A 15,163-nucleotide genomic window follows, 5' to 3' on the forward strand; every position below is an offset into this window, starting at 1 on the left:
TAAAACAAGCAGGTAAAAAAACAACAACATAGACTAAAATAGCCAACTGCCAACGGCCAAAGCAGTTCCAGATCTCCCAACCAGGCCCTGGCTCCACTCGGCCCGCTGGCCCCAGCTGCTGGGGGGTATTGGCTGGCTGTGATGGAAACAGGAAAGACTGCTGGAAACTAGCAATAGCTGTACTTAAATGCAAGCAGTGAGGAAAGGACCAACAGGGGATTCAGAGGGTTACAGAAAAGTTAGCAGCAACCATGTATATTGCGATAGAAACAGGAACAGCAGCTGAGCTTTTTCATAACTACCTCTAGCACTCACCTTTTGAGAGAAGTTTTCGGAATTTCTGGGTAGCTGAGAGCTGCTGTTCTGGACTATTGGAGAAAATCATCTCAGTCATATCAGATGTGATCACTGCACTCTGCAATGACAAAGGAAAAATATGGTTACTTTTGCCTCAAATTTAAGGGCAAATACTTCTCAATGTCTTACTATAAAGAATAAATGCAATGAAGGCAACTCCAAGTGCAAATGCAGAAGGAAGTAAGAGGATCTAAAATGCACTTTCCTGTTTAAAATCCAGCCAGAAGAGTTCCTTCTCAAAACTACCACTGAAAACAGGAGCAGGAGATAGCGTGGCAGGGGCAAAAGGTTAAAGCAGCTCCCCCCATGGCAAGGTCCTGATTTGACCCCCCCCCCACATCAGCTATTTAACAAAAACCACCTTTGTAACCCCTAATTATGTCATATACCTAGCCCAGTTCCAAATTTATCAAATGCATTCACATTGCAAGGTAAGAAACTGAGTCTGGCTGGCACTAAAAAGCCCTGACTTTTCACATCGATATTAATTTTTTTCATACCTACTGGTTTGCAAACTGCTTGAAGGAAGTGGAAAAGAGGTATATAATTAAGATAGCACCATTTGTTACTGGATGGGCTGAATAATCCAAACACCCCTTACTCCAGACCAGGGGCTGGAATGAGTGGAAGTGATGGCCAGCCCAACTTTCCTGGCTAAGCTGGCCTCCCAACAGTCACCAGTGCTGACCTGCTGCTTCTGCCTGCCAAATATGCCGGAGGAGGACACTGGCAGGATCCCTGCCAACAGGGGGGAAGAGAGAGCCCTGAAACACTGGATCCTAAGCCGGTTCCAATGCCATCGTGTGATGGCATGCTGCCCAACCTGGGCCTGAAAACTGCACAAGATTCACTTTCTACCCTGCATGAGATTCACTTTCTACCCTGGCCCTCATGAGCAACAAGGCTGTGTATGTGGCAATGGCCCCACTGCTCTGCAAAGTCCCACAGGCAGGGGCAAAGTCGATATTGCTATCTTAACAAGTCTTTTACAGGGCACTTTCAGTGGTAGAGTGCAGCAACCGCTGCAAAATATACACAAGTTAGGCATGCCCAAGTGATCGTAGATGAACCGCTTTCCAGAGAAGTGTGTTTTGAGATTGCAGCCTTAGAAATCACAGCTGGCACTATAGGAAAAGCAAACTTTTGTCAAGTTGTTAAGTCTTTGCTCCACTTACAGAAGTCATTTCCATGTTATTAATTGGGGTTTCATGGAACCCGCCGTCTGACATAACTTCCTCTTCCGCTTCTTCATCAGCTGTAGCAACATTTCTGCGTTTAAACAACTGGAGAGAGATATGCAGAGAAATTACAACTCACAGTGTTTATACATTGAGAGAATGTAACCAAAGATAATGATTTATTAAACACTATATAGAAATCATAAAGTGGGGCCACAGATCAGTGGATTCCTGGTCTCCCATGTCCTAATCCGACACACTACATCACACAAGGTCAAAGTAAAACACTCTCGTGGGGAAGGTCCACACATCATCTTGTTTCAGCTGTGGCGAGTTAGGCTGCAAAATAAGGCTGTAGTGGATGCTGTTTTCCCAACCACACAGCGTTCAGCATAGTCTGAATTCAGAGAAATGATAGTGCAGACGCTCTTGTGCTCAGATAATAGTGAGCAAAGGAGAGCTGGCGCCCAAAATATCGCTGACTTGAGGAGTGGAGATGACTACACACTGGGAGATCTTTATGTACATCCAAGGAAGACAGCTTCCATCAGCCTCTGTGTTTCGTCTCTGCTGGAGCTGCTAGACTGGTCTGACAGGGTAGCCTCCTTTGGGATAGTCTTACTACAGCAGAAGTCAGTCGGTTCACCAATGAGCCCATGCAGGTTCCACAGTGGCCTTGCCATGCTCAGTCTACACAGAAGTGTGTGAAACAAGGCACAGAGGCAGGAGGCAGGGTGGATAAACATGAGAATCCTGATGGCTACATCAGAGGCAGAAGCAAGTTGGTGGCTGGTGTCCAAGAATGAATCAAAGCAAGACTTGATGAAACTTGTTGTTTAAATTTATTATTAATTGATGTCATTACTTTCTATTGTTGTTTTATGATGACAAAGTAATGCTGTATGCTTAGTAGAGTATGTTTTATCCAGGGAAACAAGTGCTTTTTATTCAAACGTAGGTTTATCAAGCTAAATGTTGTCCAATCACAAAAATAACAGCAGATTTGAATTCCTCACACACAAAAACGTATTTTTAAGACCCCTCACTGAATAAATTTGCAAAAGTAAATTTGCACAAATTATGTTTCGCGCTCTAAAATGGTATGCCCTACTCCCCCGCCCATCCAAAGTTGGGTGACACCCAAGCCAAGAGATCCTGCAACTGAATATGGGATTTCTCCTTTTCATTGCCTATGGAGGAGCGTACCTGCTCCTCTCGTTTCTGCTTCCGTAGCTGGAGGCCCTCTTCCTCCCGCCGCCGGCGCATTTCATCAGGATTCAGAGACTTGTTTTTATAGCTCTTCAGTCGGAAGTTCTCTTTTCCTGAAGTTGTCATGATTTCTAAACAGCAATGTAATTAGAAAGAAAATACGGGTCAAAGGAGCATTTTCTGTTCTGTTCTTTTCTTCAAATGAATTTTTTAATGACTTTAGCAATACCAACAGATTTCTTTCTAGCCCTACAAGAGGTATAACATGTTAAAGGCAGGTATCAAGAGAGTAACTCTACCCCTAGCTCAGCAAGTTCACTTGGCTAAGACGAATAGCAGATTAAAATAATCATTCTGATGAAGATATAATCTCAAAGTGTAGTGTCAAACATACAGGGATAGAGGCAGAAGATCTGCACTTGGGTCAATTCTTCTGCGGAACTCTTTATTAAGGCCCCTTTAGTACCCCAACAGTGTTTTTAGAGGATTTCCTAATTCCTGGCCAGAGTAACCTCAAAGAAGCAAAAATTTAGTATTCTTCCCGCAACATTTATTTGAATCAGTATGGTAGAGAGAAGTTTTTCTCTTACAACAGGCTTTCCCAGACTGACTTTCCACACACTTTCCACCACTTTCTTTTTTAAAATAGTCCTTGCTGGCAGATTAAATTGCTAAAAGGGGTTGGAAAAAGTGTTTGTTCCTATGCAAGTGCTTCCAAGCGTTTGAAGGTAGCAAGCAGTGGAGAAAAACAACTTTATAGCTTTTGTAGGAGTAAGAGGGAATATAGATGTCAGATTAAGTGTCAATTCTGGCTCCCCTTGAAGTCCACGTGGCTTCAGCAGAAAGTCTTTGCTCTACTGGTATAGAACCTATCCCCAAATAACAAACAAGACAGCAAAAATTCTGCGCAGTATTTTAGCTCATATTTGCCCTAATTTGTGTATTCACTTAAGTCCAGTAATTCTGGTCCTACTGATTTAATAACCCTGGTTGAAATTATTTTTACACCCAGTTATGAGCAAACATGAGACATGTAAATGGAATTAAGTTAAACTGAGATCATGTTATTGTGATTAAGATGGTAGATTAACAGTGTTACCGACTTTTCCCACATCATGAATTTCATTTATAGAGGGTTCTTTTAAGTCACTCCTACCACCACTCAGAGCAGAATGACCCAGACACGGAGAGTAGTCAATCAGCTGCAAAGGAAGGAGGCAGATCTTGCCTTTCCTGGCAATCATCTCTTTTCGACTCCACCTCTGCCTGCCCCAATGCGCACTGCAATGCATCATTCCATTCTCAAAGGAACATGCTCTGCAGGCAGCAAGGGGGAAATTTCATTTCCAGGCGAAGCAGATGCCAGTTTCAAATGAGAGCTAAATATTCTCACTGTTGCAATATTCATCGACCCTTACACACACACACACACACACACACACAGTTTGTGGCATCAAGGGAACGGAACACACAAGGTATGTGTGTGAACTTTGGGTTACAAGGAACAAAAAGCATACCACCCATTTAGATCAGCCACATGATTTGCTTTCTGTAGACCTAAACAACCTCAACACAGTGTGTGCAACACTACGGGGACTCTTTTTCCAATGAAGGGCTTTTGACTCATGGGGAGAGGGCGGAGCTTGCAGCATTTCAGGACTAAATACCGCTTCCTTTCTCTGTGCCACCCCACTCCTCTCCCCCCCCCCCACACTCTGGGTGGTACTCTTTTACTCAGAGTAGACCCAGTTAATCAGCCACGTTAATTTGTTTAAATGGCTCTACACTGAGTAAAACTTAGTTGATGCCATACCCATCTCTGCATGAAGCATGAATCAGGGTCACAAGAAACCTGGTTAAGGATTACACATGGCTTGCAGCCCACAGGTAACCAGGTAATGTGAGAGTCAACCCTTATTTATATATAATTTGAAGGTATATAAAACCAAAAAGCAGAGGTAGAAATAAATCACACACTTTAAAAATTCCACAAAGCTCCAAGCTGCACTTAATATGAAAGCAACAAAGTTACAACTGCGTCACAAGTTGTCCATGTGTTATTGTGGTGTGCAAAAGTCCTTCATCCACATCTAAGGGGCTCAGCTTTGGAGTCAAGTCATTTTGAGATAGCTCAAAAGATACACACATGCTGGATTCAAATGTGTTTTGATCCATCATCAATGCAGCTGCTCTTATCCTCCCCTTCACCATGCAAACCCAGTTGAAAACATCTCTAGATATTAGGCTACGTGGCATCTGGTAACCTCAGCTGAAGCAGGAGGGTACAAAAGAGAAGATGTACTGTACATTCCAATGCTTTTCCTACATACCCGTTCCATAAAATGGCAATGTTACATTTGCTGCTATATCTCTTAGTTGAACAGACTGAGACATTATCAAGTTCAAGAGAAACATGCTCAAAGAATTGCCAGGGAACTCTAAAATCATCATAGTTAGTTTCAAAAAATAAGATTTCAAAAATGCAATGAGATTTAAAATAAGGAAACTAAAAGGGGGAGTCAAAAGGGTAAAATATGTTCAGACATTATCTTAGGAGTTGATTATATAGCCAAGTCTAAGACGATACCAACATGTTTCAATAGCACCACTAGGGAAACTCTTGTTTTTAAAGGCCAGAATGCTTCCTTTAAAAATGCAGAAGTCTTGTCCAAATGGGAATTTAAAAAGAAAAGCAGAGACTCTGGAAAAACCAATATAAACTGATAAGCCACAGGAGGAATTTGTGCAAGTTGCTATAAAGCTGGTAAGAGCAGATAATAAACTTTTCTTAAAATAACTCAGAAGGAGGCTAGCAAGAGCGAAAAGGAACATTAAGTGACAAAGGAACCGAACTATTACTGAAGGAGGACAAAGAAATGAAGTGAATTCACTGCAGAAAATATTGGGACAGATTCTCACACCTGAGTCACTGGTCAGAAGCAGTGAATCTTCTCAAACAGAGGTGATAAATGATGTGCTTCAGAACTAATTGACAAGGAAAGGAAAAGAAGAACTAATTGACAACTGAAAATCAATGAGGCTGCATCATTCTGGTAGTGCCTGGATAAAAGACCACCAGGGAAGTCTACATGCACCCATCACATTGAGTTCCATGATGGGAGAAATGGGAGATATAAATATAACTATGCAGTCAAAGCAGACAAACTACATGAATTTAGCGGAAGCTGTCCTGTTTGTTTATATTTAATAAATTTCTATGCCACCCTTCATCTGAGGATCACAAGGCAGTTTACAATATAAAAACAGAAAAATACATAACATAGTAACAAACAAAAGGAATAACGCCCCCTCCTATTAGTCCTTCTCTCAGAAGAGAAAAAAGAGCAACCATTAATAAGCACTATTCCTATTATTTATCCCCCCCCACCCCACAACAACCAATCAGCATTTCATGGCTGCTGAGTCTTCATTGTGTCCCTTGGCAGGGGCTTCCCCAAGGCTTCTTTCCAGTCCTTCAGCAAAATTTGGGTTCCCCTGAACCTGCTGAAACCTTTCCCCTTGTGTGTGGATGGTACCATTTTGCTTACATATGGACCAGCATCAAGGGAACAGTTTGGTATTAGTACATAGAAGGAGGACCTCACAACAAAACGCCATAGCATATTAAGAATGAATATAGTGTAGAGAGCTGATATATTATATATATATATATGCGCACATGCACACACACACACACAGTGTAGAGAACTGCTATATATACTGCAGGGTTTTTGGGTCCTGCTCTCCAAGCCTAACCTGCAACATGGGGGAAAGGCAATTGATAACACTGCATCATAGCCTTAAATTACTATTTCAGATTCAGCTCAAACTTCAATAAGGGGTTTAATAACATCTGGACAAGACTGCAGCATTGCTGCAAACCACCCGTAGCCTGAGCTGCAGTATTCAGTGTGAGCTACACTGCAGGTCTATCACGAGCCACCCTCTTCTAGCAACAGCCCTTGCAATTTGGGGACAATGGATTGCATCTCCTTTGAATTTTGCACTGGCATTAGTGGCCATTTTTAAAGCATGTTTCACACCAAGAATTTGGAAACAGTAAGAACTCCCCCCGCCCCCCCCAGCGTGTGTGTGCTGCTGGTGGACACATTTGATCAATCCCAGTTACTTTACAATCTTGGATTTCTCCACTGATGTATACAGTGATACCTCAGGTTAAGTACTTAATTCGTTCTGGAGGTCTGTTCTTAACCTGAAACTGCTTTTTTTTTTTTTTTTTTAAAAAAGATATTTATTGAAATTTTACAGACAAAAGAAAGTTACAGAATAAGAAAAATAAAAATAAAAAAGAAAAAAAGATACAAAAAAATTGGGTTTTTTTGTTTTTTTATTATTTTTCATGTATTTTGTATTTTTCTTAACCTGAAACTGTTTTTAACCTGAAGCACCACTTTAGCTAATGGGGCCTCCTGCTGCTGCTGCTGCGCCGCTGGAGCACAATTTCTGTTCTTATCCTGAAGCAAAGTTCTTAACCTGAAGCACTCTTTCTGGGTTAGCAGAGTCTGTAACCTGAAGCGTATGTAACCCGAGGTACCACTGTATGGGCAGCTCTCCTCAAAAATAGCTTCTCAGTGTGATCCTGGAAGGGACCCATCCAGACACTTATTTATTCCCTTTGTATCTATCTATGTTCCTGTCCTCCTGCCCCAGCTGCACTGCTCCATTCCCCCCTCTTAGCCTTCTGTGACTCTGAGTTATGACAGGCTGTTTTGGAGGGTGGTGTGTCTGTCTCCCCCATTATGGTTTCTGCCCTCCCTCCAGATATTCTTGAGGTTACCCTGAGTCTCTGGACACCACTCACTGGGTACTCCAGTTTTGGCTCTAAAAAAATCAAACGCTTAATAGAAGCAATGATGACAATGGTCAGTTTTTACATTCAAAGCCCTGTGTTGGAGCATGTGCCATCCAACTTTAATAAATGAACTGGTGTCAGGGGTGGGCCATAAGAACTTTACTAATTATTCAGGATGATCAAAAGCCCAGCGGCCATTGAGAAGAACATCACAACAATCTTCCAAGCTGGGTGAATGAGCAGCAAAATGTCAGCTTAAATCCAATGTAAGTTTACAAAGTAATGCAAACTAGGGCAAAAAAATTTCAATTTCCCATATAACCTGATGTGACAGGGGTCAAAATTGGATGTTACTACCAAGGAAAGAAATGTTATGGTCTTAGTGAACAACTTAGTGATCAAGAGCAGGGACTGCTATGGGGAGACGGGGACACATTCACTTGTTGACATCCAGGGTGGATTTGATTTAAATCAAATAGATTTAAATCATGATTTAAATCACTAGTCAGTAAGACTTTATTGAAATCATTTTTTCCCCAGAAAGAGTCATTCTTCCTTGTATAATCTTAATATTTACAACCAGATGAAAGTTTCATTTTTGGAATAATAAATTTTCATAGTAGTTTTTACAGTTCTATCAAAAACAACTGATTTGGTTATACTATTAGAAATACATAGACAAATAATTATGAAATTATTATGAGGTTTAATGTTAACTGTTTATATTTGGACAACTTTTCTGCTGTACTTTATTGGAAGGAGAAAAACAATATTTTCCTTAATAACAATTTAAACAATTTATTTAACTAAAACAGTAACATTATATCATATGTATCCATGTTTGTTAACTGATTTGTTAAATTATTTTTTAAAAAACAAAAACCTTAGACTGAGTTTTAGCACACATGAAAAACTTAAAATAAATCCTTATTTCGTGATGAATAGCCTTTGGACTATAATGTAACTTAAATAGAAAACTATCTTTAGAAAGATTTTTCCTCCAAAAGCATTTTATTTTAAAATTCCAATTTAAATAAAAAAAATTCCAATTTAAATTTAAAAAAAAATCCATTTTTTAAAATAAAAAAATCCATTTTTTAAAATAATAGATTTTTATCCACCCTGTTGACAGCTGCTTTGACACCCTACAAAACCCCAAATAAGGACCAAAGCTTTGGGATCAGTCCACTGTACAGTACTTAAATCCATTTCAGTTAAGGCCTGCTTCACTTTGAAGGAGTGAAATACAGTGTTACCTCGGGTTTCATACGCTTTAGGTTACAGACTCGCTAACCCAGAAATATTACCTTGGGTTAAGAACTTTGCTTCAGGATGAGAACAGAAATTGTGCAGTGGCGGCGCAGCGGCAGCAGGAGGCCCCATTACCTAAAGTGGTGCTTCAGGTTAAGAACAGTTTCAGGTTAAGAACAGACCTCTGGAACGAATTAAGTACTTAACCCGAGGTACCACTGTATCTCTAAAGCTGCCTCCTTTGGTTTGATATTCAGCTTCATTGAAAGTAGATGCAGAGCCTTGCTACGTTTCTGTTAATGCATATGACAAATGCATTAGCTTTTACAACAGCCACATCACACTGCTAGCTCATGTTCACTTTGTGATCAACTAAGATACCTAGATCCTTTTCACATGCACTGCTGCCAAGCCCACCACTTTTGCCCCTAAATTTTACACATTTGTCTCTGTTGAATTTCACAAGGTTGGCTGTGGCCCAGTATTCCAATCCGCCAAGACCCTTGATTCTGTCTTCTATGGTGTTAGTTATCCTTCCAAGCTTTGTGTCATCTGCAAATGGGATAAACATCTCCTCAATCCTAGTCATTTATAAAAATGTCCAACAGCACAAAAGCAAGAACAGAGTCGTGCTTATAAGCACTTGCTGGGTACAGCTGTGGAGCCACCTAACAGCAGTATCATCCCGCTCACATTTTATCATCTTGTCAGCAAGCATACCACGGGAAACTCTCTTAAATCCTTTGCTGAAATAATGATAATGTTATGCCCAGAACGTTTCCATGGTCTACCAAATTAGTAATTGTCAAAAAAGGAGATGAAGTTGGTCTGACGTGACTTATGCTTGATAAACCCATTCTGGCTCCTAGAAATCAATGCATTCTTTTATCAATGCTCACAAACTTAATAAGCTATAACAGAAATTTGCCCGGTAACAATGTCAAGCTGACCGATCTTCAGTTTCCCAGCCTAGCTCGTTCCTCACTTTCTGAAGACAGGGGCACTTGTCTGTCTCCAACCTTCTGGCACCTCAACTGCCCACCATGAATCCTCAAAATTTACAGTGGCTCTGAAATAATGTCCACAAATTCTTTTGGCAGTCTTGTAATTACATCTAGTCTTTGAGACTTGAACTAGGAATCTGTTAACCATCCCCTTACCTATATCGGGCTGCAAATTCTCCCTCCTGTTGCGAATTAGACTTGCGGGCATGTATGGGGGTCTATTAGGATGGTCCTCCCCAGGGACCAATGGATCCTAAGGGGTTTTTTGGGGAGGGGGTGCTTTTGTGGCTATGACTGCTGCTCCTGCCAAATTTCTGGCTGATCTGTGAAATACACAATTGGTTCCATGTGTCCTCCTCTCCTGCTTAACAGAGCCAAGGATGTTCCATGGTACATACTGAGGGCAATGAAGCAAGCGGGAGATAACCAGAACACAAGTGGAGGAAAGCTCAAGAAGAATCCAATCAAACACTAGTATAAACTCAGTATTAAGCCACTGAGGGTAAGGAAAAGGTGTGGTTTTTCACCAGTTCCATTGCCCCTCAGTGTGACCCAGCAGGGTTTTTCCGAGGGGTTCAAGACCTTTTCAACTCTGGCTCTATGGATGAAATAGTAGAAGCAAGTATGTTGTTACTTGTTTGCCAAATATTTTAAGGATAAAACCACTAGCAACCACCACGACTTAGCTGTTGCTGGCCCACCTGTGGAAATATCCAGCGTACTGTCTAGTCTAGTACTGATGGCCAGTTTCAGTTGGTAGGGGATGCGAACAAGGAAACTTGGTTGGGTGTACACAACTATGAGTTTGCTTGACCCCTTGTCCTGCCTGGCTTACTGCTTCTAGCAGCAAAGGGAGTGGTCAGGTCCTGAAGATAATAAATTTCATCTAGAGAGGGTGGCAGTGTGTCCATTCTTGAAGAAAGAATCCTTGGACTTAGAATACTTTAACAAATATAGACAACTAGCTAATGTCCCTTTCCTGTGCAAAGTGCTGGAGTGTGTGGCTGCCAACTAGACCCAGCAGTCTTGGATGAAATTGATTTTCTGGGTCCATTACAATTGGGGTTCTGGCCTGGCTTTGACAAAGAAACTATTTTGGCTGCTCTGTGGGATGACCTAGCTGTCAGGTGAGAAATAGGGGAAATGTCTCCATGTTGATTAGGCTTGTTTTTGGCCTACAACTCCCATGATCCCTAGCTAGCAGGACTAGTGGTCAGGGAATTGTAAAACATCTGGAGGGCCGAGGTTGAGGAAGCCTGATGTTGATCCTCAATCTCCATTGAGGAAGAATGGCTGATGAAGCTGATGGGACTATATGGAACTGGCTGAGATGACTGGCAGAATCCGAGACCAAGGAGAAGAGTTGGTGGAAGAAGAGTGGAAGAAATTTAAAGTTTATCTTCAGAAATATTGCAAAATTGAGGAATGTTAGAAAGATGTTGGGGGGGGGGAAATTATGTGGTTTTAGCAGAAAGGATATAAAGGATTAAGTAAAAATGAATTGGTAAAAGAGAGAAGGTAAAATTATAATATGTTAAGATAAATTATTAGGATAAAAACAAAGTTGGAAGGATTTGCTGGAATATTTAATTGAATTAGAATACAAAAATGGGAGGCGTGAGGAGGTCACGGAAATAAGTAAATGAAAGACAGGACATGGAAAGGTTGAAATGTTTTTAATTGTCTTTTTATTCTTTTTTGTATTTTCTATCCTTTTTGTGTTTTTTTTCTTTTGTTTTGTCTTTTTTCATATTTGTAATTTTGTGGAAAACTTAATATTATTTTTTTTTAAAGATGTTGATCCTCAATCTCTAAGCAGCTTTCAATACCATCAACCATAGTATGCTTCTGGAATGGCTATAGGGTTGGAAGGAAATGAACTGGCATGGTTTCTGCTTATACCTGGGCTGGCCAGCCCAGAAGGTGGTGCAGGTGGATTTCTGCTTGATCCCATGGAATTTGCAGCATAGAGTCAGGTTTTATCTTATCACCCACGCTGCCATTGATATGAAGTGAAGCCTTCCATGGGTTTGCAGTGCACTGTCATCTGGTATGTAGCAATGGGTCTGCTGGATCAGTTCTTGGGCATGGCCTGAATGATAGCCAATAAAGTGAAACTCAGTGAAGTGTAGTGGGGGCGGGGGGGGGGGCGGAATAATTTCCTATGTTCATTCATAATAATGAATGGGTGCCAATTGCAAATAGAGTACAACACATTAGGCAATAATTGGCAGCTTCAAAGTTTTTAGCTTCATTTACTAAATAAAAGAAAAATAAACATGCTAATTAGATAACTCTCTAGGGTATCAGAAAATGTTGCGATGCAAACTGAAAAATGTTGTTATTCAAATTAGAGTAATTTGCATAGGGATGTTTTCCCTGGAAAAGTCTCAAGAATATGCACTTCACTACTGAAATTCAGACAAGATAAAACACAGTATGAATATGAAATTTCTTTGTTTCAAATACTGGTGTTTAACCTGCTCTGGACTAAAAGGAAATTCCATACCTGCATGATGTGACAATGGTCTCTTGCTTTGATTGTGTTTTTTAAAAGATTTAGACTAATTCATGGTCTAGCAGTGGCTATCAGCTAGAATAATTAAATTGAATTATTGTGCTCAGAGGGATGGTACTGGAAAGTACCGTATTTTTTGCTCTATAAGACTCACTTTTTCCTTCCTAAAAAGTAAGGGGAAATGTGTGTGCGTCTTATGGAGTGAATGCACAGCTATCCCAGAAGCCAGAACAGCAAGAGGGATTCCTGCTTTCACTGTGTAGTGGAGATTCAGAATATTTTTTTTTCTTGTTTTCCTCCTCTAAAAACTAGGTGCGTCTTGTGGTCTGGTGCGTCTTATAGAGCGAAAAATACGGTACTTGTTTTCATGCCCTCTTGTGAGCTTCCAGACGCATCCAACAGGCTATTTTTTGAGAGGCTTGATGGGCTGCTGGAAGCATCCAGCAATGATCAGAATGGCTCAGGGGGTACAGGATGAGACTCTTAATCTCAGGGTCACGGGTCTGAGCCCCACACTGGGCAAACGATTCCTGCATTGAAGTGGGTTGGACTAGATGACCCTTGTGGTCCCTTCCAACTCTACAATTCTATGATATTTCATGCTGTTGCTAGGAAGACTTGCATGTGTGAATAACTTAAGTTATCCGCAAGACAAAGACACACACACAAACACACACTGGACAATGTTTTAAATGATCCCTGATCTAATTGAAATGCAGCGATAAGCTACTGGCAATATTCATCCACCAGTGTTGTGCAAATTCATGATCAGCAACTTCTTTTCTGCTCTGCAATGGCCTTGTGAAGCTAAAACATGCTGGGTGTTATGGCTACGCTCATAGGATAACTCAGGAATAAGTGCATTTTAGTTCATATACAGCACTACAAACTATAGACAGTCTTCAAATCAGAAATCCATTACTTGTTTTCATCATACTTATTTTGAAGCTTTTGCTTGAAATTCACCGAAAAAGGCCAGTAGCTACTTTAAACATTTAGGAAAATATTTTTTAATGTACAAACCGAGGTCCAAAATCAAGCACAAATTGTAGACCCTGAACATTCCTTCTTCAGTGTCACTGAGTTAAAGCAAAATGATAGTTTGTGCACTGTTTTGGTGGACTCAACACAGTTAAGAAACTGAAAGCACTTTTCTAAAAAGCCCCCAAACAATTGGTTGTTCCTTTGTATGGAGATCTTGTTCGTGATTAAGAGCTCCCACATTTTGCAGGTGAACTTATGCACTTTTATCTTTAAGTTAGCTAAATTTTAGCAGCACTCAGTAACAATATAATTCAATTCCCTTCTAATTTCTGCCACAGTTTGTGTCTGAACACCCTAACAGAATGTGTGGTTCAACTGGTATAAAACAGCTAGTGATCCCATTAATACATTGGAATATACATGCCTGATATTATTTAGCCTTTGGACATAGCTATCAAAGATTTGTCCAATCCTACCAGTAGTGGTCCGACACATTGCTGATTTATATTATGACTGGGATATACTGTACCACCTTGCTATAATCCTGGGGGGGGGGGGGGGGGGAAGATTTACCTAAAGTTGTTTGAGGAAGAAACCTTTGGATCTGAAGACTATCTACCTCCACCTCAATTTGTGTTTCTATGTCCTGAAACCATCAAACTGCATAGGATGGTGTGGGACCCTAACAGGTTATATGACCAAGATAGTTCTTTTCGATTGGCTAAAATGTTTGTCAAGAAGTTTGCAAACTCAGTAAGGCTCTACAAACATTAGCCAAGTGATGTAGTTGTATATACTGATAACATATTTTAATTTAATCTTGGCCTCCCTTTTTAAAAGATGCCCGTCCATCAGTTTTTTAAAACCTTGCAACTATTTCCCCCCAATAATTTAAAGAATCTACAAGCCAAACAGGTCTAAAATAGGTCTATCCTAAAAAGATTGAAACTGGTAAGATTCCAGAATATTATACTAGCTACCTCAGTCAGATTGTCAAGGCTTAGCCCATGTAAGCAGAGCTTGAATTGTTTGGCACCTACTTTTGTGCTTCTTTTCCAGAGAAAACCCATCACTCGAGAGAGAACAATTTGTTAGAGCATTACTCCTGTACAACCTCCCCCCGCCCCGCTTTATGTGGAAGACATCAGGATATAAAATATGTGGCACTCATATCCTGAGCTTTTCTTCACCCTCACTAATAGCTTCTGCCAGTCACTCAATGATTCATTGTAACTACTGCTTAGGGAATAAATATATAAATTTGGACAAAATACTAATTTTCCCTGGTTGCACCCTCATCAACTATGACACACTTGGCTTTCCCCAGTCTGTCATATCCTTTTAAACTGAGCACATCAATATAATAAGTTTAATCAAGTCCCTATACAATTACAAGCCCAAAATGTTTCTAAGAATTTACCATTCTTTCCCATTTGTATTGGAAATGTGATGTTAACAATGCAGTTCTATGTCTACTTTATGTTTTTATTATTTTGCTCTGTAAAATAGGCTTTTAATGTAGTAAACCACCCTGGGATGTTTTGATAGAGGACACTATATAAATTGAATAAATAATAATAATAAATACTCAGCCCCCATAGACTTAAATGGGACTTACTTCCAGATAAGGCCTCCTGAACTTCCCTTGAAATATGTACTGCCAGCATCTCAACCTTTGGACAGTGCACTTTTAACACCTGAACCTTAATTATATTGTGAAGTTATCCTCTGATGTGCTAGCAAAGAAGATTGTGGGTTTGTCACAAGAATACTACCATCTGCAAACAAGAGGATTTTCTGGTTTATCTGCCCCATTTTGGGGCTGCTGTATTATTGACTCCTCCCCTAC

At 40.4% G+C, this 15,163-nt stretch overlaps 1 protein-coding gene across 1 annotated transcript in view; it reads right to left on the reverse strand.

Moving 5' to 3' along the window:
• The window catches only part of KPNA1 (karyopherin subunit alpha 1), a 34,215-nt gene that overhangs the window by 16,164 nt on the left and 2,888 nt on the right, over window positions 1-15,163 (reverse strand). The window contains exons 2-4 of the mRNA XM_083719304.1: window positions 2,742-2,875; window positions 1,533-1,640; window positions 316-415 (exon numbers count right to left, since the gene is read on the reverse strand). Of these exons, the coding sequence (XP_083575430.1) occupies window positions 316-415; window positions 1,533-1,640; window positions 2,742-2,870 (337 nt within the window). The 5' untranslated portion in view covers window positions 2,871-2,875. The remainder of the gene's footprint in view (window positions 1-315; window positions 416-1,532; window positions 1,641-2,741; window positions 2,876-15,163) is intronic.

The sequence above is a fragment of the Podarcis gaigeae genome (assembly GCF_964106915.1).
Source record: "Podarcis gaigeae genome assembly, chromosome: 17".
Lineage (NCBI taxonomy): Eukaryota > Metazoa > Chordata > Lepidosauria > Squamata > Lacertidae > Podarcis > Podarcis gaigeae.